At 35.0% G+C, this 25,752-nt stretch overlaps 1 protein-coding gene across 1 annotated transcript in view; it reads right to left on the bottom strand.

Annotated features, from left to right (window-relative positions):
• Positions 1-25,752, bottom strand: part of SPPL2A (signal peptide peptidase like 2A) — a 49,802-nt gene that overhangs the window by 7,882 nt on the left and 16,168 nt on the right. Inside the window, exons 2-14 of the mRNA XM_030842918.3 lie at positions 24,335-24,454; positions 23,424-23,606; positions 22,907-22,996; positions 22,288-22,421; positions 18,219-18,370; positions 13,644-13,740; positions 13,119-13,220; positions 12,056-12,137; positions 11,003-11,077; positions 7,094-7,150; positions 6,304-6,406; positions 3,705-3,779; positions 1,754-1,914 (exon numbers count right to left, since the gene is read on the bottom strand). Coding sequence (XP_030698778.2) covers positions 1,754-1,914; positions 3,705-3,779; positions 6,304-6,406; positions 7,094-7,150; positions 11,003-11,077; positions 12,056-12,137; positions 13,119-13,220; positions 13,644-13,740; positions 18,219-18,370; positions 22,288-22,421; positions 22,907-22,996; positions 23,424-23,606; positions 24,335-24,454 — 1,431 coding nt within the window. The remainder of the gene's footprint in view (positions 1-1,753; positions 1,915-3,704; positions 3,780-6,303; positions 6,407-7,093; positions 7,151-11,002; positions 11,078-12,055; positions 12,138-13,118; positions 13,221-13,643; positions 13,741-18,218; positions 18,371-22,287; positions 22,422-22,906; positions 22,997-23,423; positions 23,607-24,334; positions 24,455-25,752) is intronic.

Below are 25,752 nucleotides of genomic sequence, written 5' to 3'. Positions count from 1 at the left end.
CCTGGTCAGGTAACTAGATCCCACATGCATGACACAACTAAGAGTTTGCATGCCACAATTAAGGAGCCCATGAGTCACAACTAAGGAGCCCACCTGCTGCAACTAAGGAACCTGCCTGCCACAACTAAGACCTCAAGCAACCAACCAAATAAATAAATAAATATTAAAAACAAAACAAGTATTAGAGTATGTGTTGTAGGACATACTTTTACTTTTCAAAATCTATAAAACATTCCATGTGGGTGTCCTCTTTATGGAAGTTACAAGCTGTCTTACTAGTTTAGTCAAGGACCTTGTGGCCATAAACTAATTCTATGTGTATAAATACAAGTTGAGACAATGGCATTGTGAGGTAGGAAAGGCAGGTATTTATCCTAATCTCAAAGAAATTATAAGACTTAACCCAAAGAATTCTAAGCTGGTGCTTTTTTCAATTATAGTAGTCTAACTTAATGTGCTAATCACCTCTTGTTAAATAAAGATGACACTACAGGGCTTCCCTGGTGGCGCAGTGGTTGAGATTCTGCCTGCCGACGCAGGGGACACGGGTTCGTGCCCCGGTCCAGGAAGATCCCACATGCCGTGGAGTGGCTGGGCCCGTGAGCCATGGCCACTGAGCCTGCGCGTCCGGAGCCTGTGCTCCGCAACAGGAGAGGCCACAACAGTGAGAGGCCTGAGTACCGCAAAAAAAAAAAAAAAAAACCAACCACAAGGTGGATATGAACTTTGAACTGTTTATCTACTAACAGAATTGCAGCCATCTACCCAAAGTATCTCTATTTTTGTTCATGTGATCACTGACATGCATGCATGAGGGTGGATGACAGCGGGTAGTTTGTTGTAATAGGGCAAAGAAGAGCTAACTGCCTCATGAAGGGATCAATGCCACGACCATGACCTCAACAGGCAAGGGTTTCCCAACCCTCTTTAATTTCGAAGCAAACAAACAAACTTTACAGGAATACCAAGAACATTTAGGAAAAGAAGAAAGGGATTTAACTTCAATGAAGAAATAACTCAAACATGATAGATTCTGGTATCTGATATTCTCTGTTCTAGGAATTTTACAGAAAGGTTAATCTTGATCAATTTAAATCTGAGGGGCTTCCCTGGTGGCGCAGTGGTTGGGGGTCCGCCTGCCGATGCAGGGGACATGGGTTCGGGAGGATCCCGCATGCCGCAGAGCGGCTGGGCCCGTGGGCCATGGCCACTGGGCCTGTGCGTCTGGAGCCTGTGCTCTGCAACGGGAGAGGCCGCAGCAGTGAGAGGCCCACATACCGGGAAAAAAAAAAAAAATCTGAAATGAGTGCCCTCTTTCATTTCATTAGGCCCATTTAGATGCTGGAGAGAGTACTTTTTATCTGCAAAATCTCAGGACTCTTACTATAAATAGCTAATGTCAGTATCAAAATTTATTACTTAAACAAGGGTTTTATCTTTCACGAAGGCGACTTTTGTGTGGATTTTGAAAACTCATGTTGAAATGCCGTTTTGATTTTCCCTGATGCCCTCCCATGCTTCTTGGTAGTTTTATCTTGAGTCACCAGAATTTTGGCATCAGATTGCAGTGGGGATGAGAACTGATGATGCAGCAGGTGAATAGTAAGGGGGTAGTAGTGGAAAAAAATTAGGACATCCTGACAAATTCAAGGCAACTTTTTGGCATGTAAAAGCTTTGATATATACAAGCAGTTCCCATCCAAAGTTAGGCAGTGTCATAAAATAACTTGGTAACCAAGATAAAAGCACATACCTGATAGCCGCTACCTTTCCAGAACTTTTTCATTTCCTTACGTCTCCAAGCAACAACTGAGGCAGTAATAAGTGTGCAAGGTACTAAATAGAGGAGAGCAGGTTGCCCCTTTTTCATCAGCACCAGAACAACAAATGTAAGTATCATACCGACGGCATAGGCTGCAAGAATAATATCAAGTATCAGCAATTTCTATATGCTATCAAAGGTGGATTTTAATTCTGTCACTAAAGTACTGGTTTTCGAATACTTCTAAGGACGTTTTTGCCCTATGACTTCTTTTCATAATTTAATTATTTTCCTAGATAGTAGTTAGGAGAGACATTCTACAGAGCTTTTGAAAAATTTGGAAACTGGTTAGTGTTTTCATTATAATTACCCTAATCGTTAATCATTGATAAAGATAATAATTCAAGGAAGCCTCAATTATCTGCCACTATTAAGGATGTTGAATTGTTCCACATTTTAGGTAACTAAAATCTGTGCCTCTAGGTACTAAAGTTTGCTTTTAAAAATCTTCCTAATATTGATTATATACTTCCTGGTCTTCTTCAGCAAGTGCACACCAAACGTCATTTGATCTTTTATTAATGATTGAGGGTCTCATTATGAACACAGGACCTCAGAATATTGGAGCTAGAAGGGCCTTTATGGACAATGCAGTCCACATTCTTGCTTTATAGATGAGACAATGGAGGACCAGTGAAGTTAAGTGAGTTGCCCAAAGTTACACAGCAGAGTTGACAGTCCTATTATCTGTCTTTTCATTGAGTTCTTTTATTCTATCACACTGATTGGTGCTGGACTCTAATATGTTAATACCTTTTGGGAGTACTATACTTAATGGCCTCAGACTGCTTTTCTTATTCCTTTATAATTTCCCCTTTTTCATCCTTTCACTTACTTAGCTGTTCTTTCTTACTGTCAGGGTAACTATTTCTAGCAACACCCTTTTCTACCACTAATGTACACTTTTAATTTACTAGATTTAATTCCACTGTGGAATTGAAAACCTTGCTAGAACAGTATCTAAATGGCTCTGGTGCAGGCCATTTACCTAAGAATAAAGAACTTTGGTGTACAGACTTTGAGATATCTATTTGATATGTTCAGAAGCAGAAAAGTATTTTTTGGCTTACAGCCTGTTCCTGTCTGTTTTCGATAACAGAAATAAAAGGATGAGTGACAACTACCGCTGCTGTCCCAGGTGAAATGTTATTGTGCCATAAATTTATTTATATTAATACGTAATTATTGTACCGTATTTTTAAAGATTTATTATTTATTTATTTACTTAATTTTTGGCTGCATCAGATCTCAGTTGCGGCACGTGGGATCTTCATTGAGGCACACAGGACCTTTCGTTGTAGCACACGGGTTTCTCTCTAGCTGTGGCGTATGGGTTCTCTCTCTCTAGTTGTGGCACACATGCTCCAGGGTGCATGGGCTCTGTAGTTGTGGCGTGTGGGCTCTGTAGTTTGCTGTAAGCAGGCTCTCTGAGGTGAGTGGGCTCAGTAGTTGTGGCATGTTGTTGTGGCATGTGGGCTTAGTTGCCCCACAGCATGTGGGATCTTAGTTCCCTGACCAGGGATCGAGCCCATGTCCCCTGAATTGGAAGGTGGATTCTTTAACAGTATAGGGACCACCAGGGAAGTCCCTATACTGTATTTTTTAAAAATCTAGTATTATAGAATTTATTGACTACTTATGTGCCATGTGCTTTAATAAGAATTTTATGTGTAGAACCTAAAGTTTTTCTTTCACATATAATTTCCTTTTTAAACCTCCAAAACCTTGTGATATAGGTAGTAAAGTATAATTATCTTTTTGATGGAAAAAATATGTCTGATTCATTCATGGTGAAGAACTAGAATCCAGGACTCCTTATTTTTAGACCTTTTCCTACAGACAGTACAATTCAATATAATAAAAAGAAAAAACAAAAACTTACCAACTGTGGAGGAAACATAGTATATAGAAGAACCAGCCTGAACATCAAATCTTCTACAGTATGCAATCAACAGGCCTAAAAAAACACTCTACATTATTTTCTTAAAACAACAACAGTAATACAAATTCAACTGTTAACTATGGCAACAGAACATGTTGTATTGTATCTAACCTTCATTTTTGCATCATTAGAACATTAAACTACCTCAAATTCTGGACAAAATTTTACATGCTGATTTTTTTAAACTTAATACCATATATTAAACATTTTCCTAAGCCATCAAACAGTCTTTAAAGATATGATTTTTATTAGCTGCTTAATATTCCATCTCATGGAGAAATTTTTCTAATATTTCTGTGGTATCACTTGTAATGTCTCCTCTTTCATTTATAACTTTACTGACTTGGACCCTCTCTCTTTTTTTCTTGGTTAGTCTAGCTAGAGTTTTGTCAATGTTGTTTATCTTTTTAAAGATTCAACTCTTGGTTTTGTTAATCTTTCCTATTATTTTCCTGTTCTCTATTTATTTTTGCCCTAATCTTTATTATTTCCTTCATTCTGCTAACTTTGGGCTTAGTTTGTTCTTCTTTTTCTAGTTCTTGTAGGTGTAAAGAAAGGTTGTTTATTTGAGATCTTTCTATTTTCTTGATGTATATGCTTATCAGTGTAAACTTCTTAGAACTGCTTTTGCTGCATCCCATAAGTTTTGAAATGTTGTGCTTCTCTTTTCATTTGTCTCACAACACATTTTTACTTCTCTTTTAATATTTTCTTTGATCCACTGGTTGTTCAGGAGTGTGTGTTAATATCCATGTGTTTGTGAATTTTCCAGTTATCCTCCTGTTACTGATTTCTAGTTTCATTCCACTGTGGTCAGAAAATATACTTGGTATGATTTCAACCTTCTTAAATTTGCTAAGATTTGTTCTGTGGCCTAACATATGATCTATCCTAGAAAACGTTCCCTGTGTGCTTCGAAAACATGTGTATTCTGCTGTTGCTGGATGGAATATTCTGTATATGTCTGTAGTCTATTTGGTCTCTAGTGTTGACAAAAATTTTTAAATGTATCATCAAAAAAAATGTATTGAAAGAGCATCAAGGAAGACAATTTCAAATTGTGATCAAAGAAATCTCTTTTCCAAGGAGAATAAAATAATTTGGAATTTTAATACAGAGAGTTCAAATGGCAATGAAATATAAGGTTTAATTTGTAAGCATGCAAGTGTACAGGAAAAAAAAATTTATTACCTATTTAAGAAATGTGTTGAACCTCTCCAAAGAAGAAATCTCAGAATGTATTTATTTGCTAAACACTACTATGAAACAGTAAGAATGACATTCAACTGCTTAAAAATATCAGAAAATAATTTTACTATCTTTATTAGTTGTTTCAGTTAATTAGTTTTGGTCCTTACATAATTAATCAAATACGATTCTTGGTAGTTCCTTGTTATTTTTTACTATATTTGCTGTTTAATCAACATTTCCACACATTAAAAACAGTGATATCCATCCCCCCAAATTAGAATTTAGCTTTTAGAATTAAGTCACATATTATAAAACACTCTGCTTTTTGGGGAAATATTTGTTAGTGACCTTTGTCATTTACTTCAAGAATGCAGTATTTACATACGATCACACTATTTTCACCAATTCTATGCTATATGCTTTTTATAGCACATGGTGTGGGACTGGTAAAGTTGGGGATAAGTTTAAAGATATTCAAGAAACCTTAAGTTTACTCAACAGAATGCTTTCCCTACTTAATCAATTATGTGAATGGAGACTCACTGAGCTAAGAGAGCTGCTACACTGGTCTTTGCGATCCAGCTCACACGGCAACACTTTTTGCTTATTTCTCTATCCAGCTTTACTATGTCAATGAAAGGGCTTTTTCAGAAGAGCCAGTACTCTTTACCCAGTCACAGGCAGTTAGTACATAAGGAGACTATAAGAAAAGTGAGGAAGGAAAAACTCTCAGCTGATTGAGAAACATTATTAATTATTTCTACACTATATTATTCCTGGGCTGGGATTAACTTTATTCTACAGGTAGCCCAGTGAGGAAAATAATGCAGAACTGCAATAACTGTCAGAGAAGACATGCTAGGAGAAGGTGATCAATTTCCACCACATGCTGTATTTTTTTTGCATTATAGTGCCCTACAAGCTATTGTTGTTCTACTATGTTTTCCACTTGGTCATGACCTTGCTTAGTATTCCTAAACCACTTTTCCTAGAATATAACTATTATTTTATTATGATACATTTGATAATATTAAATTCAACTTTTAAAGGGGGATTTGTTATATACTTTCTTGGGAAAGAAGGTCAAACTGATACTAGTTACTTCTTCTAAGACACTTTTTGAGCCATGGAAAATATACTTTGGTTGTTACTATTTGGGCTTTATCTTCTACCCCCCAAAACACTTTTTCTCCACCTCTGTCTCTGTGGCTGATCCCAGCTCTAGCTATAGCCAGAAATACTTAATACAGAGTAGGTAACTTTTAACATTTGACATTTGATACTATACATATGACAATGTTAAACCATCAGTATATTTCCACTCAAATTGTTACAAACAACCGCTTACCTGGTACAATAATGTCTCCAAAACCCAATATTGAAACTGGCATGAGGCACACACTCATTACTGAGAAATAGGCCAGCTTTGGTACTCTGATGACTACTGGTAACTGTAATTACAAAAAAAAAAAAAAAAGAGGCCACCAATAAACCTCTTAGGAATCTTTACCCATATCTTTAGAAATGGAAGGAATGATATTAGAATAATTGTTTTAACATTTGAGAATTAACATTTTAGGAAAGCTTAGAATCAGAGAACATAAATTAGGCATATATATACTCTGAATTTATAGAAAGCTTGAAAGAAATAGATATGTAGTTTTGGAAAAATAAAACCCAACACACATGTAGGGTTAACAGTATTAATCCAGTATCCGCATATCTAACCTTTTTCTCTTTCCTTTTAACCAAAAATAGGACTCAGGCCTTGAAACTTTTTTTTTTTTTTTTTTTTTGTGGCAATCTGGATTTTTTTTCCCCAAAGAAGAGTCTTGTCTCAGAGGGTATGATTTAAAGTCCAATGAACATATCTGAAATACAATCCTTACTTTCTCATGGGGAGCTGAGGGTTGAGCAGTGGCTTCCACCAAGTTTCCATCATTCTAGGATGAAACCCAAGTCAATAGGTATTTAATAATTTAGAATAACTAATAAAAGGGCTATATTTTGTGAGAAATAAAGTTTTACAATACCTTAACATGCACTACGTGACCAATGAATTACACAAGAAGGCAAAATTATTAACTGGACACACACACATACACTGGCAGCCATTTGTATTTAATTGCCATCCCTACCTTTTCATTATTTCCAAAAGGTCCAGCTGCAAGTTCAATCATGATACTCTCACCATTCTAAAATTGAGAAGAAAGGTGAAAGAAATTGTTCAATCACTTAAAGGGAACAATCTGCCAGTGTTCAAGACAGATTTGACCCCATGGCTCATGGCCTACTGTAAGCTGATGAAAAATGGGTTGTAGACTGATTTTTTCCTAAAACGGTCTCTGTAGATAGCAAAACTTGGAGTCATCTAAAACAAATTTCATCTAGCATGCTGTTCCACTTTATCAGAGCTCAACAATTATCAGAAACTTACAGATAAACCACACAAAGATTATCCAATTGAGTTTGAGCACTGATTTATGCTGACAACTAATATCTAGCATTTCTAATGGGCTATAAATTTTAAGTGCTTTTAATTACATTTGTCATATACTATGTGTCCTTAGTCACTCTTAGCAATAACAATGAACAGAGACACAAGAAATATTGAAATTTTTTATATTTAGATTTGTAATAAATATTGGTAACTTTATTCACATTTGAACTTCCGACTACTCACCACAATAACAATGAAGCCAAACTTGAAAAGACCCAGCCCTAAAGAACTTGAGAACATTTCTCTATCCTGACTCCTGTCCAATTTCAGCCCTGCCTGCTTTTTATGCACCAATCAAAATATTAACCTTAGCTGAAGTTTTTCTTTGTGTATGCCTAAGGTCTTTTTATGTGGGCTGTGTTTATTAAAAAGTTATTTCCTGACAGCCAAATCTACTGGGGAGAAGGAAAACATTTAGATGTAGCTAAGACTGCATGAGCACCCATCTTACACTTCACATTATGATAAATACATGCCCCAAATAGGCAGTCGGAAGATAAATAAATGCTGAATTTTAGGAAAATTGGATTGATTAGCTATACTATTTGCCATGTGGGTGCGGTGCATAGGAGAAATTACTTGAGTATTTTTAAGAAGACTTAAAAATATTTTTAAGACTCACTGACACCTGAGCTGAGTAGAAAGAAGGCTAAAATCCTTAGTTACAGAAATCTTTTCCTCATGTTAAGCTTCGGGTTACAGAAGGGTTAAATCACAGGAATTTATGAAAATAAACTAATATTAAATACAGTTCTTTACAGCAAACTCCCATGATATGATTCAATTTCCAGATAGAGTTCACGTTGGTTCATTTTTGAATTGCTATTTAAAACATTTAACTGAAGACCATTATTAACATCCTCTTATACATTCATAGATATCTACCTGAGTAACTACTATTTGCAAGATACTATACCTAGTATGGTGGTGGATGAAAAAAAAAAATGAAGACAGGCTCTTATTACTGGTACTCCTATGGCTACCTGTCCTGCCAACTCATTAACAGTCTACTAATACCAGGGTCAAGAACATGTTTAGAATGTCTAATATTTAATCCTTGAAATTTTCAGTGAAAACCACAAAAATCAGAAATTACGTATCTAATTTTCATTTTGAGTTGCCTAACAAACAAACCAGACCGAGAAGAAGGTGTTAAGGTAAATCTACAACAGTGAACACTAAAGAGCACTTCAATCTTTTCTAGTGGATCAGATTACTAGAAATCACATTCCTAGTCACTGGGAACAAAGAAGGAAAAAAAGAAGATGAAAAATTCCCTAAGCACAGAAGAAAGAAGACTCAAAGACATCTTTATTATGACCATATACCTTTAATATACTAAAACTTTTTATGTGTAGCGAATGGACATAGTTTGCTGGCAGACAAGTTTGGCATTTATAAAGTGATACTAGTGTTAAAACAGAATGGAAAAATTATTTTTTAAAGAGTTTAGTTAGGGGCTTCTCTGGTGACGCAGTGGTTAAGAATCTGCTGCCAATGCAGGGGACACGGGTTCGAGCCCTGGTCCGGGAAGATCCCACATGCCGTGGAGCAACTAAGCCTGTGTGCCACAACTACTGAGCCTGCGCTCTACAGCCCGCGTGCCACAACTACTTAGCCCACGTGCTGCAACTACTGAGCCCATGTGCCGCATCTACTGAAGCCCGCACACTCTAGAGCCCGTGCTCTGCAACAAGAGAAGATAACGCAACAAGAGAAGATACCGCAACAAGAGAAGATACCGCAACAAGAAGCATGCGCACCGCAATGAACAGTAGCCCCCACTCGCCGCATCTACAGAAAGCTCGTGCACAGCAATGAAGACCCAATGTAGCCAAAAATAAATAAATAGAGAGTTTAGTTATAGTTTATAGCTATGCCCACCGTGCAATATATGTATCATATGGTATAACTACGTGTTGACTTATGGAAATGCCTTTGTAGAGAGAGTGCTTTACTTTCATTATGAGATCTCTGATGGAGTGACTTATAGAAACATTTTTTTAACCAAATAAATTGACACAAGCTAGAACAGCTTTCGATAGAACTTTAAAATATGCTTTAGTAAATTAACAATTTTGTTATAATCCATAATACTAGTGCTATGCTTTTTTAGGTTACTATTGCAAATGAAGTCAGTGAGCCAGATGGCTCATCATTAAAGCATGGAAAGGTGCTAATGTTTTGGGACAGTTAACTACATTTGTTACCTAGTTGCAATTTTAGCTCCCCAATGGAGCACATGTTTGTCTTATGCCATTATAGCAAATATCAGAAATGCAGAGATTTCACAGATAGTAGGGGCTAAAGAATAAAGAACTACTAGGGAAAAACGCAGTGATTATAATATCAATCACTAAATATATGAGAGTGACAAAGGATAAAGAAATGATATAAAGTTACAAAGCAAGACTCAAAGTGGGGAAAGTGGAAGAATTAAGCAATAATTAAAAATATGTTCATGAGACAGGAATAGGCACAATGTAGAAAAACTGGGCAACGAAGGACTACCACACTCATCCAACACCTCTCCCTTATTCTAAGAACAGCACGAGGATTTTATTGAGGAGCTAATGGTAAAGCTGGGAATAGATGAACTATTTTTTTTTAATTTACTTTCATTTATTCCAAGGATATTTATTGATCACTTATGAGGGTCAAAACACATGAGAAAAGTAAAAATACAAATATGAGAACAAATATAACTTATAAGTGAAGGGACTATTATTTGTGTTACAATAATTACTTTCAAATTCATTCATAGCAGAATTTATTAAGATTTAAAACGTGACAAGTGATTCCAGATTTTTGATCAGTCAACATTCAACAGATATTTGAGTGCTATAATTCTAAACTCATGGAAAAAGCCAGTCTGAGACAATGAACATATGGACAGAAGCAGAAAGGAAGAGCATGTGCCCCTGAGTCTAGTTTCTCCTGAGGCCAGGCCCAACCTGGCCTTTGCACATGTCCTGGGTAGATGGGACCTCTTTCATATAGAAAGGTTAGGTTGGGTTCTGGCAGTGGCAACCAAAAGAATCCTACTGATGGAAAGAGAGGATGGAATGCTAGCAATACTCCCTCACCTAACTGATTAGGAAACTGAGGGCTAAGTGACTAGCAGCCCAGGGTTATAAAGTTACAGACCTACACTTGAGGTCTTCAGACTTTCAGTGTGGTGGTCTTTCTTAGTCTCACACTAGGGTTACAGAAATGAAAGTAGCAGTGACACTTTTTTTATTCTTTTTGCTGTCTATATTCTCTATAGCACATATTTATAGTTTTACAATAATAAGAAAAGTTACTTTAAAATGGGTAGGAAAATTTATATTCTCATGTTTACATCAATCAGGACAGATATTTTTATTTAGCAGAATGGCTTAAAGGCTTAAAACTATCCTCTACTAAAAGGCCAATTTCAATGATAATTCTCTTAAGAGAATTAAAATTCAGTCAGTGGTAAACATCTGCAAAATCAATACTCTAAGAGCATGTTTAAGATTCTCATCTTTTAGCATGTTTCTCATGGATTTCAAAAATATCATACCTTTGTGATGAATGGTGTTATGAAAACAAAAAATACATCATAGAGGAGGAGAAGGCTTAGAAGTATCACACATGACTGTTGAAGAAAGAAACAAATTTAAAGGTCAAACTTCCCATATCTAAATTAAGAGATATTATTTTACAAATACAAATAAACATGTAACATACATTTGAACACTTTTTAAAGGCATTTAATGTTATTACTATTTGTAGTTTTATTCTACAAATCACATTCAAACTTTTATCTGCTTTAAGTCATTCTTTTTTTTTTTTTTTTTTTTTTTGCGGTACTTGGGTCTCTCACTGCTGTGGCCTCTCCCGTTGCAGAGCACAGGCTCCGGACGCGCAGGCTCAGCGGCCATGGCCCACGGGCCCAGCTGCTGCGCGGCATGCGGGATCCTCCCAGACCGGGGCACAAACCCGCGTCCCCTGCATCAACAGGCGGACTCCCAACCACGGCACCACCAGGGAAGCCCTAAGTCATTCTTTTAAAAAAAAAATCACTGAAGGACTTCCCTGGTGGTCCAGTGGTTAAGACTCCGCGCTCCCAATGCAGGGGGCCTGGGTTCAACCCCTGGTCAGGGAACTAGATCCCACATGCATGCTGCAACTAATAGTTTGCATGCCGCAACCAAGGAGCAGGCAAGCCGCAACTAAGGAGCCCGTGAGCTGCAACTAAGGAGCTGCCTGCCGCAATTAAGGAGCCCACACACAAAAAAATCACTGAATCAAAGAAATGTTCTTCCCTGATATCTAGTCTTGCACAGATTATATGAATTTGGCATATTATATGAATGATTAAAAATATTTTAGCTAGCAAATTAGTGGTTGCTTGGGGTTGGGGATTAGGATTGACTGTTAAAGGGCATGACAGAGCTTTTGAAAAGATAAGAAATATTCTCTGATTGGGACGGTGGTTACAAAGTTACATATTTGTAAAATTTCAACAATCTGTACACTTGAAATGGGTGATTTAATTCTCTGTAAATTATACCTTAATAAAGTTGTTTTAAAAAGAAAAAATTATTTTAGCTAGCAAAGTAGTATACTTTACCTTGAAGTTGGGTAACTTCAGTGTTTTAATTAAATTCAGACAGAAAGCAATCCCTAAAATATCCTGTAAAATCCAAGCCCACCTAAAATCAAAAGAAATTACTCTATTGTTTTACTCAGTTATTTTTAAATGGAACATTTCAAAAGAAACAGATCACTAAAGTAATACTGTTCAATTACTATGATATGAGTATTCAATTATTAAGCAGCAATTATAACAACAGAAAAACCTCTTATATTCTCCATATTTAGTAATTTACTGCCTTAGTAGAATAATGAATACTACTACTACACTAAGAAAAAGTTGAAAGGCTACCTCAGAAGAATGTATATCATGTAAGTGCATATTTATCTTTAATCTTTGATTTTATACATGTCTCTTTTAAGAAAGGTAGCTCATAACAAAGGACATTGATGTTAATATACATCCAGATAGCTAAAACATAAAGGAAATGAGAGCTATACAACATACTCTACCAGAAACTGACATGAATAATTATCAATTATCATACCTGAAGCTGCCTAAAATTGTATGAGCTTTGCTCCCAAACTTTAGGCTGTTAAATCCTTTGGGGTATTAATAATTTTATTAATAAACTGTTAAATTTTTTATTCTTCCTGCAAATGGACAGATACCTATATATTTTCTGATATTTCCTTTCTCATATGAAAGGTAACATACTCTAGATATTCTTTCATATTTTGCTTTTTTCACTTAAAAATATATCCTGGAAATCACTGCATATTAATTCAGAGAGATCTTCATTCTTTACAGCTGCATTGCACTCCACTGTGCGGCTATACCATAATTAAGTATATTTTTGAAGCATATTTCAGCTTAGATGTTTAAATCCTAATTCATTATTTCCTTCTCTAGACAACCTCAAATCCATTAGCACAAGATCTGCTTATTTAAGAATTTATTTAGCATGTTTCAAGACTATGATGTTCTGGGATAAAAGCCAAAAAAATCCATAATAATCATAATGAACAATTATCAAGGCAAGATATAAAGTAATCCATCCTTAGACTAATCTAAAAGTAAATACAATGAGTATTCATACCTATCTTCATTTCGAAATACAGCCCAAACAACAGCTATTGCTATGCACAGTCCAGAGAGAAAAATAAGTCTCACTTCAATGCTTTTGCCACGACACATAATCCTAAAAGAGAGAGTGAAATAGGTTAATTCACCCTGCAGATGAAACACAATGTTCAGTTAATGTAACAAATCAATGTTAGCCACAGTGACAAGAAAACTTCTGAAATATCAATTTAAAAGTCTTGATTTTAAGTATAACAAATGATACATAATAAAATATTTATCAGTTCAGTAGAACTGTGATGATGAAAATGCTTTATATCTGTGCTGTCCAATACTGTAGCCACTAGCAACATGTGGTTATTCAGCACTTGAAATGCGGATAATGAGACTGGGCAACTGAATTTTTAATTTTATTATTTTAAATTAAAATAGCGACATGCATATTGGACTGCACAGGTTTAAAATAACGCTCCTGTTTTTCCTTGTATTATTTTAAATTACAAAAACCAACATTATAGGCTTCCTCATAAGAGATACATACATGCATTGTCCACATGGTATCTTCTGAATTAGTGCAGCAAGACAGTTGTACAGACTCATCGCTGACGCTATGCAGAAAATTGCTATCATAACATAAACTAGAAAAAAAAAAGACACTAAATTACATGAGAACAGAAAGAAACATGATAAGAAAATATTTATACAATCAATATTAATTCTTTAGCTTTTTTACTGGATCATAATACTTTCAATGCAGAGACCATACCATAATCTGAATTGGTTACTAAACTGAAAATATTTAGATCTTGAGCTTTAAGGGTGGGTATTTTATGTGTTGTTTTAGTTCCATTACACACTGGTAGGATTTCTTTAGGGGCTGAAGCTGGCTCCACATTTTCTTTCTTTTTGAAAAAATTTACTATTTTTTTTAATTGAACTATAGTTGATTTACAATATTGTATTAGTTTCAGGTGTACAGCTTCAGATTCTTTTCCATTATAGGTTATTACAAGATATTAAATATAGTCCCCTATGCTATACAGTAAATCCTTGTTTATCTTTTTAATATATAGTGGTGTGTATCTGTTAATCCCATACTCTTAATTTATCCCTCCCCCTTCCCTTTCCCCTTTAGTAACCATAAGTTTCTTTTCTATGTCTGTGAGCCTGTTTCTGATTTGTAAATAAGGTGATTTGTATTATGTTTTAGATTCCACATATGTGATATCATATAGTATTAGTCTTTCTGTCTGACTTACTTCATTTAGCATGACAATCTCTAGGTCCATCCATGTTACTGCAAATGGCATTATTTCATTCTTTTTAATGGCTGCATAATATTACACTGTGTGTGTGCGTGCGTGTGTGTGTGTGTGTGTATATATATATATATATACACACACCACATCTTCTTTATCTATTCATCTATAGATGGGCACTTAGGTTGCTTTTATAATTTGGCTATTGTAAATAATGCTGCAATGAACATAGGGGTGCATATATCTTTTCTAATTAAATTTTTTTCTTAGAATAAATACCCAGAAGTGGAATTGCTGGATCATATGGTAGCTCTAATTTTAGTTTTTAAGGAACCTCCATACTGTTTTCATAGTGGCTGCACCAATTTACATTCCCACCAACAGTGTAGGAGGGTTTCCTTTTCTCCACATCCTCTCCAACATTTATCTGTAGACTTTTTGAAGATGGTCATTCTGAGAGCTGTGAGATGAAACCTCATTGTAGTTTTGATTTGCAGTTTTCTAATAATTAGCGATGTTGAGCATCTTCTCAAGTGCCTATTGACCATCTGAATGTCTTCTTTGGAGAAATGTCTATTTAGGTCTTCTGCCCAGTTTTGGATTAGGTTGTTTGTTTTTTTGATATTGAGTTGTATGAGTTGTTTGTGTGTTTTGGATATTAACCTTTTGTTGGTTGCATCTTTTGCAAATATTTTCTCCCAGTCCATAGGCTGTCTTTTCATTTTGTTTATGGTTTCCTTTGCTGTGCAAAAGCTTATAAATTTAATTAGGTCCCATTTGTTTATTTTTGCTTTTATTTCTTTTGCCTTCGGAGACTGATTTAAGAAAATATTGCTACTATTTATGTCAGTGGCTCTGCATTTTCTATCATTCAATGATTCAAACTCACATGCTTGCTAAAGATGTCTATAAAGTGAGTTGTAGACATTTGTATTTAATTTAAATGTAACGAATGGAGCAATTAATAAAACATTATAAATGCTTTTTAAATTGCAGCTTAAGGATGAGAACTGACACCTACCTTAGACGTTAATCATGATGTCTATATTTTCCTACAGTGGACTTTATCTCTAACAACTTTATATGTGTAAAACTAAATCCACTTAAACAAACCTCTTTGTCTAGATACGATACTAAGGTAGTTAAAATTCACAAATGTTTTTCTATATTAGCTATACTTATTTGAGAATTATTTAAAATTAAAAACATTTGATCTCGCTATTGTTAAAAAGGGGGAGAAATTATTGTACTCTAAAAGTGTTTGTTTTCTGAACTTTCTCAAAATTTCACAATGGAAATACAAATTTTAACTGAATTTTGCAAATTCCACTAGATTTCAGAAAACTATAACTCTGTTTTGTATGTGAGAAAAGAGAGTAAACTAGAGACAGTAAATAAGGGATAGACACTTTCTAATTGGTGACCTTGGACAAATTATTTTTTCGTTCCCTTATTATTCGTTATTGTTATTATTGGATACATATGGTAATCTGAGTAGTAAGATTGACAGTCAAAGATTGCCAAGTTGAGTTTGGTTAGTCATCCACCAAAGGTCTCCAACCCAAGATTTAAAACTCTGGTGGAAATCATGCTCTGGAGGCCCTAAGAGAGTTTTAAGGTGTCTCATTCAATGTCATACTATACCGAAGAAAATGATTTGACATGAGAAAGAATTTGGTTAATATAACTATCTTTAGTTACTTTCTTGTGTATGACAACATAAAATGGTAAGGAGAACCTGCAATTTCGTACATTGAACATATTAAGAAATGGCAGCAATTTTAGCCATAACGAACCATTTGAAAGTATATTAAATCTTGCAATATCACACACCGTTGTCAGAGTCATAATTAAATCCCATGTCCTAGGATAACCATGAGGTTAATTGATTTTCCTCCTACATTGAAAATTAGTTATAAGCAGGGTTAACTTTTTAAATACGGATGAGTTTAAGGAAATTCCTTACCAAAAATGAAAACATGCTTTAGGGTAAGGTAGAAAAATCTCTTTTTTCTGTCAAAGACCTCTATATATATCAACTGAGGGTCAGACACAAACAGTTGAAAGCTGAGAATTAAATCAGAAAAATTAGCTGTGCAATGATGACCTAATACAAATATCACCCTGGTATCCACTCTCCCAGCAACATATTGAAATATGAGTGATATTCAAAGAAAATTTTTTCTAATTGGAAATATATATCTTAAGTATAGTTTTAAAGCTGCTTCCATAGGACAGGAGAAATTGAACAATAAGCTGAAACTAACCTTGGGGCCTCATTTTTCTAATCCAGAAACTTATACTAATATTCTCTAAATAAGCATTATAGCCTGTGGTGGTTTTTACAAAGGGTTTTTAATTCTCATCAGGCACACTCTCTCTTTCCCTGGGCTCCCTCCTCTTTTTGCTATATGTTGGCCACAAACAGCAAATTTCCATCCTATCAGACCACTAAGAAGACAGGCCAGGGGATGGGCAAGCCATTATCCTACCTTCTTAAAGGAAAAAGTATAATTTATTCTCTAGACCACAGGCAAGTACCTGTGTGTTTTTAGATGTAGTATGATCTGAAATGTTTATATAAGTAAAACAAAATTGGAGCAATACAACATCTTGGTTTGCAAAATGACAAAAAGAACAAACAACACTTTGGGGGTAAGCAGAAGCAATAAATCCATAATTTGAATAATCTTCTATTTCATATAACTATATATAGCCACCAAGAAATCCTTAGTCTGCTGCTTAGATACTGGCCTATTATGCTTTAACTGCAGAGAGGGAAACTTAAGGGCCATAGCAATTCTTTCAAGTCATCCATGAAGAAGTGTTCTTATTTCAAGACACTGTATATTTTTTTCCTTTTTTTTTTTTTTTTTAAATTGGGGTATAGTTGCTTTACAATGTTGTGCTAGCTTCTGCTGTATAGCGAAGTGAATCGGCTATACGTATACATACATCCCCTCCTTTTTGGATTTCTTTCCTATCTAGGTCACCACAGAGCATTAGTAGAGTTCCCTGTGCTATACAGTAGGTTCTCATTAGTTATCTATTTTATACATATTAGTGTATATATGTCAATCCCAATCTCCCAATTCATCTCATCCTCCCTTCCCACCTTGGTGTCCATACGTTTGTTCTCTACATCTGTAGGACACACGATTTTTAAATTTTTATTATTTAAAAATTTCTTTTCTTTTTATAAAATTTTTTTATTGGGGTATAGTTGTTTTAAAATGTTGTGTTAGTTTCTACTGTACAGCAAAGTGAGGTAGAGTTCCCTGTGCTATACAGCAGGTTCTTATCAGTCATCTATTTTATACATATTAGTGCATATATGTCAATCCCAACCTCCAAATTCACCCCATCCTCCCTTCCCACCTTGGTGTCCACACGTTTGTTCTCTACATCTGTAGGACACACTATTTTTTAATTTTTACTATTTTTAAATTGTTTTTCTTTTCTTTTTTAAAATTTTTTTTATTGGGGTATAGTTGTTTTAAAATGTTGTGTTAGTTTCTACTGCACAGCAAAGTGAAGTAGAGTTCCCTGTGCTATACAGCAGGTTCTTATTAGTCATCTATTTCATACATAGTAGTGCATACATGTCAATCCCAACCTCCCAGTTCATCCCACCACCACCCCCACACCGGACACAGTATTTTTTTAATTGGAATATATTTGTTTTAATCCCAGAGTAATAGGGGCCTAACACTTCTGACAGTTTAAAAAGTTCATATCACTCTTTAACTATTCACTTAAGTTTTCCAGGTAGAATGCCTTAAAGGAAAAGATAAATCTGGCAAAGTAAATAAAAAGATGTATGCTAAAAGTAGCAAATATAAAATATGATTTCTTACCCAACCATTTGTAGAAGAAATAAAGTAAGACCATCATAACACAGCAGATGACCACAAATATTACAACTGTTAGAGGACTAAAAGTAAAATATTCTTCCTTCTTTTTCCTCATTTCTCTATCTTCAGTGTTTGTCACTGCCTTCATGCTTTCCCTGCATAAACATACACAGGAACTTCAGCAAATCTCTGCCAAGTATAGCTATTTTAAAAATCTATCTCTAACACCAACTTAGATTTGTTTCTGATTACAAAGTAATATACTTAAAAATTACACACCAAAAAGAAATATTTAATCTAGAAAGTAAAAATTCCCTATAATTCTACCATCAAGAGTTGATCTGTTATTAACCACTAACTTTTGAAATAGCATTTTTTTCTGGAGGCGAAATTGTTGAAACAGATGACATTTATTACATAAACAAATTAATGTGTATATTATCTAATTTGGAAACTACATTGGCGTAATAAGTTTCAAATGATAACCAATTCTTTTTACACACTTAATATTACCAATTTGCAGATAGGAAAGTACTTTTAAAATTAGCTTCTCTTCAATGTAAAACACTAAATTCTTCTCTTAGTCAACTCAGTATTTTCTATATGTCTGTTCAGGGCTCACTGACATACTATGAAGGATTCAAAAGGAGTTCAAGACATAGCTTTGTCCTACCTTGATATAAGATAGCAAAATAGTTTCTAATTCTCCCAACAACATTGCTGGGTCACACAGCTAATAAAAGGCAGACACAGGAGTTGAAGAGGAAAGGGTCACAAGCTTCTTTTGTTGAGCAGTGAGTCTCTGTTCTGTCACCTAATTGTCTCTTCCCAGTTATATGGAACCCACTACATACTTTTCCAGCTCCAGTTCCTTCAACTCTGGTCTACTAAATTCTGTTCCCTTTTCGTATATCCTGACTCTTTTCATCAGGTCTGGGCTCAATACAAACTTTAGGTTAAAAAAAGATTTATTTCTATGAAACTGTACATTTGCCAAACTGCTTATTTACCAACATGCCACTTTCTTATTAGAAAACTGTGGATTGGGATGGTTACTATTCTAGGCATCTGTGACTCTAGGGAGGCTGCCTGGGAAAAGAGCTGGGAGAGGGTCTGGGGAGAGACACACAGTACCTCCCTGAAACTGTAGAGCTGGATGACAGGGTATTAACAAAAGTTTCAATGAAAGTAGTACCTGAGTGGGAAAACATGCCAACCTTTGGTATCTATCATTACAAAGAGATTCATTTAAAGACATTTCTATCACAGAACATATATAAGCCATAATAATCAAAGAGTCATATATTCATATTCAGTGTACTAAAAAGCACCAGGCAATTTCTTAAAGGAAAACATACGCTAGATTTAAATCATGTTAAAATAATATAATTCATCTTTTTAAAAAATCGTACTCTTAAATCAGCTCAAGAGCCACATGCAATGAAAAGCTAAGCTTTCTTTCCTGCCATCTTGAGTTTATGATGAGAACCAGTTATAAGAAGGACTCATTATAATAGACTTTAACTCTCTATAGAAAAGTCTTTATACGGAATCAAGGCATTTTTCCCTTTTGCAAAAAGTACCTCTTTCATTTGGCAGGGTAATTCTGGGTTATGAGATCCTGTTCTGATAAATTTTCCATTCCCTAAGCCTTATTCTCTTTTCCCTTTTCTTTCAGTCTAACTCTCTTTACTTGCTAAATAACAGTTCTTGTGTTATTTTTTAAATTAAGATATAATTGACATATCATATTAGTTTCAGATGTATGACACAATTTGATATTTGTATATATTGCAAAATGATCACCACAATAAGTCTAGTTCACATCCATCACCACACAGTTAAAACATTTATTTTATTGCGATGAGAACTTTTAAGAACTACTTTCTTAGTAACTTTCAAATATGCAGTACAGTATTATTAACTATGGTCACATGCTGTACATTACATCCCCAGGACTTATTTATTTTATAACTGGAAGTTTGTACCTTCACCCATTTTGCCCCCTCCCCACCTCCCCACCTGTGGTAACCACCCATCTGTTCTCTGCTCTATGAGTTCTTTTTTTTTTTTTTAAGATTCCACACATAAATGAGATCATTTGGTATTTCTTTGTTTGACTTATTTCACTAAGCATAATGCCATCAAAATCCAGCCATGTTGTTGCGAACAGTCCTTATGTCCTCAATAATTCTACTTTTTATGAAACTTTCTCCATTTTATTACTGATTCATACTCTCTTTCTCTATACTGTCACCCCCACCCCCACCACCACACACACTTAGTTCTTTCTATCTTTATCCTGCTCTTAGAATCAGCTTCCTCAATTTCAAAATCCATAATCCTGCAGGTAAAGGACATCTCCTCTCCCAACCCAGCTACTGAAGGCAACACATTCTTTGCTTTTGCCCATAATGTTTTATGAATAAAAGAACTTATACGTGCTGCTCTCCCACCTCCAATTTTCTTGAGGAGGAGCCTGCCCTGACATGTATATGAAGCTTGCCTTGCTAACTCAAAGTGTGGTCCACGGGCCAGTCTGTCAAAAATGCAGAGTCTCAGCACGCATCCTAAGCCTACTAAATCTGAATTTTTAAAAATTTTAATGAGCTCTCAAGACAGTTTGTATGCACATTACAATTTGAGAAGCACTACTCTAGAGAAGAAACAATTTACATTATAATGTAAGTATAGTGAAGATATATGTTAAATGGAAAAACATTTTCAATGAATCAGTAGCTTTTGGGAAATTATTTATAAAGTTTCACCATATAATCTAGAAAATGATTTCGGAGATCTTACATACTATGCTTTATAAAGATTAATAATGAAGAAAAATAATGCTTACTCATGTGAAATCATGTGACTAATACATAATGAAATGTGTTTTCCAAATATGTAAAATATTTTAAGCTCAATACTCTAGGAATCTACACCTGTTAAACCCTAGACTTCTCTCTTGATGAAAGTCAATCAAATTTTAGTACTTTAAGAAATTACAAATAAGCTTATTAGCTTCGGCTAGCGTCAAGTAAGCCCTTTTTAATGGAATCTATAGATCAATTCACAAGTGAATATATCGTCCTTTATGCATAAAATAATATGCTCTGAGCACAATTTTTTACTCAGAGTTATAAATATGAACTGATCCTTCTAAACTACATTGCTGGGACTTTCCTGGTGGTCCAGTGGTAAAGAATCTGCCTTACAGTGCAGGGAATGTGGGTTCGATCCCTGGTCAGGGAACTAAGATCCCAAATGCCGCGGGGCAACTAAGCATGTGTGCCACAACTACTGAGCTCACGCACCACAACTAGAGCCCGCATGCCGCAAACTACAGAGCCCACGTGCTCTGGAGCCTGTGCGCCACAACTAGAGAGAAGCCTGTGCCCCAACAAAAGATCCCGCATGGCTCAACGAAGATCCTGCGTGTCACAACTAAGACCTGATGCAGCCATAAATAAATTAAATACATAAATAAATAATAAATAAATCTTTAAAAAAATAAACAAACTACATTGCTTGCTTTAGTCTATAGCCAAAGGTATGTAACTGTAAGAAGACTGGGCCTAGGTTGTTATTAAATAGAGAAATCTAAATTTCACATACATTTGGCATTTCTATATTTAAATTAAAATATGGACATGTTTAATTAATATCCTTAGAATTACTAAAGCATTAAATAGAATGGTGAGGTCACACTGTAATGACTCAACTCAGGAGGAGCTGAAAAACTTCCCACCTTCTCTTGTTTATTTTCTTCCAATCTAAATAGGCACATTAGAATGTTAACTATCTCCACCTTTTCTGGGAGAGGTAATTAAACATTTTAATTTAAGAGTCTCTGGTGAAATTTCAATGTTTCCTTCCCAGCAGAAGAACAAGAGGAACCTATGACTCCCTTCTTCTCAGTGAAAAGTTAAAGACCTATATGAGGACAAACCTGGCAATCTAATGGTCAGCACTATATTCTAAGAACAAGCAGAACTTTATGTGTTGTTACACGATAAAATGATTAACAAACAATTTTTAACCATTTATCTTAAAAATAATGAAGTTTAATTAAGCTTACAATTCAATTAGCCCACTCCAGTATCCTCCTAATGCCACAGTGAACACAGCAATTACAAAAATAACCACCATAGTATAGTCAAAGTTAGGCCACGATGGAGAATACATTTTCACAGTAATGTTATCTCCGAGAGTCTGAAAGGCAAAATAACAGTTAATACACTGGAATTAGTTTTCTTTTTACTATAGCATATGGCAGCAATATTCCAATTTCATTCTGGAATGGACACTATACATAAGATAGCCAAGAATAATATAACTGTTTTGACAACATGATATATAGTCTCTTGTCAAAATTATGAGGCTATGCTTTGGTTTATTAAATCTTGAAAGTGCAATGTTCCACACATCACATTTTGTTCAAGGATTTAAAGTTAAATGATACAACACAAAGATTTTTAAAGAGGTCAAAGTAAAGAAATATCCCTTCTAAAGTCAGGACTCTGAAACACCTTGTGCTCAATGGGGGGGTGCATACTTTCCAAATAAAAACTTGATAGGCCTTTATAACTTCCTGTTAGCAAATGGAACATATATAATAATTTAAATTAAATATCATGGTTAAAAGTAAAAAGCTGTACTATTTATAAACTTTATCTAATATATAATTACTAATTTACCTGCTTTGTATCTTTAAAGTCTTTGTGGTTTATAAATGCAATCAGTATTTTCACATCATGAAATTCAGATTTGTTCCCTGAGGGAGGAAACTAAAAGAAAAAAACATATTGTGAAGACTTATGAACTACTAGTGTATTTACAGAATAAAATACAAGTTATTCATTAAGTACAAACATTACATCTTTTTAAAGTAATAAAACGAAGTTTCATGTGTTCTTAATGTTATAGTAAGAGTTCTCAAACTGGAATCCTTTTAGCATAAACTTAAACTGATATTTTACACACACATACACACACACACACATTCCTAACATAGTCTTGTCTACTTTAGGAATGGAAAAGAAACAAAATTTTCCAATTAAACACCTATCATAACCAGAATGTTTATTTAAAAAGAATCCTACCATCAGATTATTCAAAACTCAGCCCCTAAACCACACACAAAGAAGATAGTTCAATTCCTGTGAAATTTTATATCATGAACTCAAAAGAAGTTATTATAGTTTTATAACTTACGAGGACACTGTTATTGGCAACCAACAATGCTTCAGCACCTCCTGTTTGTGCAATTCTGGCTTTTTCAAGAAAATGGCAGGTTCCCCACTGTACCACAACTGCTTTGTTCTTTATTCCATCAGGAGGAATATCAGAAAGGTTGCACAGTGGTGTGGTAGTCAGATTCATCAAACTAATGGAAGTCTGGAAAGAAGAAATGTCTTTAATATTATAAATATCATATTTCACCCTAAATGCATTCAATGACAAAGTGTCAACATTGGTTTAATACAAGGTTCTTTTTTTTTTTTTAATTTTATTTATTTATTTATTTTTGGCTGTGTTGGGTCTTCGTTGCTGCACACGGGCTTTCTCTAGTTGTGGTGAGCGGGGGCTACTCTTCATTGCGGTATGTGGGCTTCTCATTATGGTGGCTTCTCTTGTTGCGGAGCACGGGCTCTAGTCACGCAGGCTTCAGTAGTTGTGGCACGTGGGCTCAGTAGTTGTGGCTCGCATGGCTCACGGGCTCTAGAGTGCAGGCTCAGTAGTTGTGGAGCCCAGGCTTAGGTGCTCCGTGGCATGCGGGATCTTCCCAGACCAGGGCTCGAACCCGTGTCCCCTGCATTGGCAGCTGGATTCTTAACCACTGTGCCACCAGGGAAGTCCCAAGGTTCTTTTAAATTAGAAATATTTGATGACAATCAGGCTTTGAGGCAAGTATTTTATTTTTATTTATTTATTTATTTATTTTGAGGCAAGTATTTTTAAATTCTCTAACTTGTTTTTCTCACAGAGAGAAATACTTAAGCAAAAGCAATAAATATTTATTAATCATAATATAACTAGTTTACATTCTAAAACATAATAATCACTCATTCTTACCATTCAATATTTTTATGTTTATAAATAAATAGAAGCTGTGATTTACTTACTGCATTTTCTAGGGTACTTGGAAGAGCTGTCCAATGAGGGTTATATAGCATGCAGTAGTCCTTAGATGGTGAAGGCATGCCATTTCCAGATGCATGCAGGATTGCTTCCTGAGCAGCTGTCTAGGACACAAACAATAATTTTCACAGTGGCAATAATTCGGCTTGCCAAGAACTAAGGATTTTAATAAAGCTATTTATATACAGGTTTGACCACATTTCCTTAAGGGGGAAGGTCCTCCAATAAATTGATTTCTTCTTGTTTGAGGAAGTGGTAAAACTGTACATGGTTGCCCAGAACACATTCTTTAAGGAAGATAAGTCACTTTCTTACAGGCCCTTGTTATAAGGGCCATATCCCAGGGAGGAATCTTGTTATGATTTTATAAGTTCAATACTCCCTTTATAGTCTGAAACTTTATTTCCCAATCTCTTATGAGTTATTATTCCATTGTTCATATTCTATAAAAGAAAATGAACTTGAAGTCCCTCAACCTATATTACCTTCCATATTCTACGAGTAACTGGGGTAAAAAAAAAAAAGGTATCATTATTTCTAAGTGCTATCTTTGGAAGAGAACCAGAGCAACTGGAAATCTCAAGTTTTCAGGACCCTGCAACTGCCTATTCCAAAAGACCAGTCTAGAGTTTAGAGTGGAAAAAGAAGATATAGAAACATGTTCGTTCCTTTTACCTCATTTCTCACTACCTAGAAAAGAGAGACAAGAGGTAAGAAGTGACTAAAAAGAACATCCATTGTACATGGGGGTGGGGGGTGGGAGTGAAGCCTATGACATGAAGAAACAGCCTAAGATAACTAGAATACCACTCCACATCCCAATTCCCTTCAAACTTGGATCAGTCCAGATCCTTCCTCTCTCCTCCTTTGAGAAAATCTTACTCTACAACATAAGGGAGAAAAATGATTGTTTGGCAGATAAATATGTTGTACTACTAAGCCTCTGCCACTAAAGCATGCATTAGGTCAAGCTACAGGAAACTGCTGATATTTGATCATTTTTGATCTATAAAATTGTTTATTACATAGAAGTCAATTTACATGTCTAAGAAGTACAGAAATGCTCTAATCCATGCTCTCCTACCTGAAATCTCCCTTGAACATTCGAGATTAGAAAACTTTCTAGCATACTTGGGACTTTATTAGCTTATGGATCTAAACAAGTATAGGGAATTCTTGAAACATGCCATCAGATTACATAAAGTAATTACATAAGGAATCTACTTCTGGAAAAAAGAAATGTAGTTTTCATTCAGCTATATACTTGGTGGCTATGAATGGATTCTGACAGGAGAGGTAAACTGATATGTTAAATTCTTACTGTACACAAACTATTTTTAGGTGTAAACAAACTACACAAATTCAACAAAGTATATTTATGTTATTGTCATACATTTATTTG

This window comes from Globicephala melas, chromosome 2 (genome assembly GCF_963455315.2).
Source record: "Globicephala melas chromosome 2, mGloMel1.2, whole genome shotgun sequence".
Taxonomy (NCBI): domain Eukaryota; kingdom Metazoa; phylum Chordata; class Mammalia; order Artiodactyla; family Delphinidae; genus Globicephala; species Globicephala melas.
This window is presented reverse-complemented; position numbering and strand designations above follow the sequence as displayed.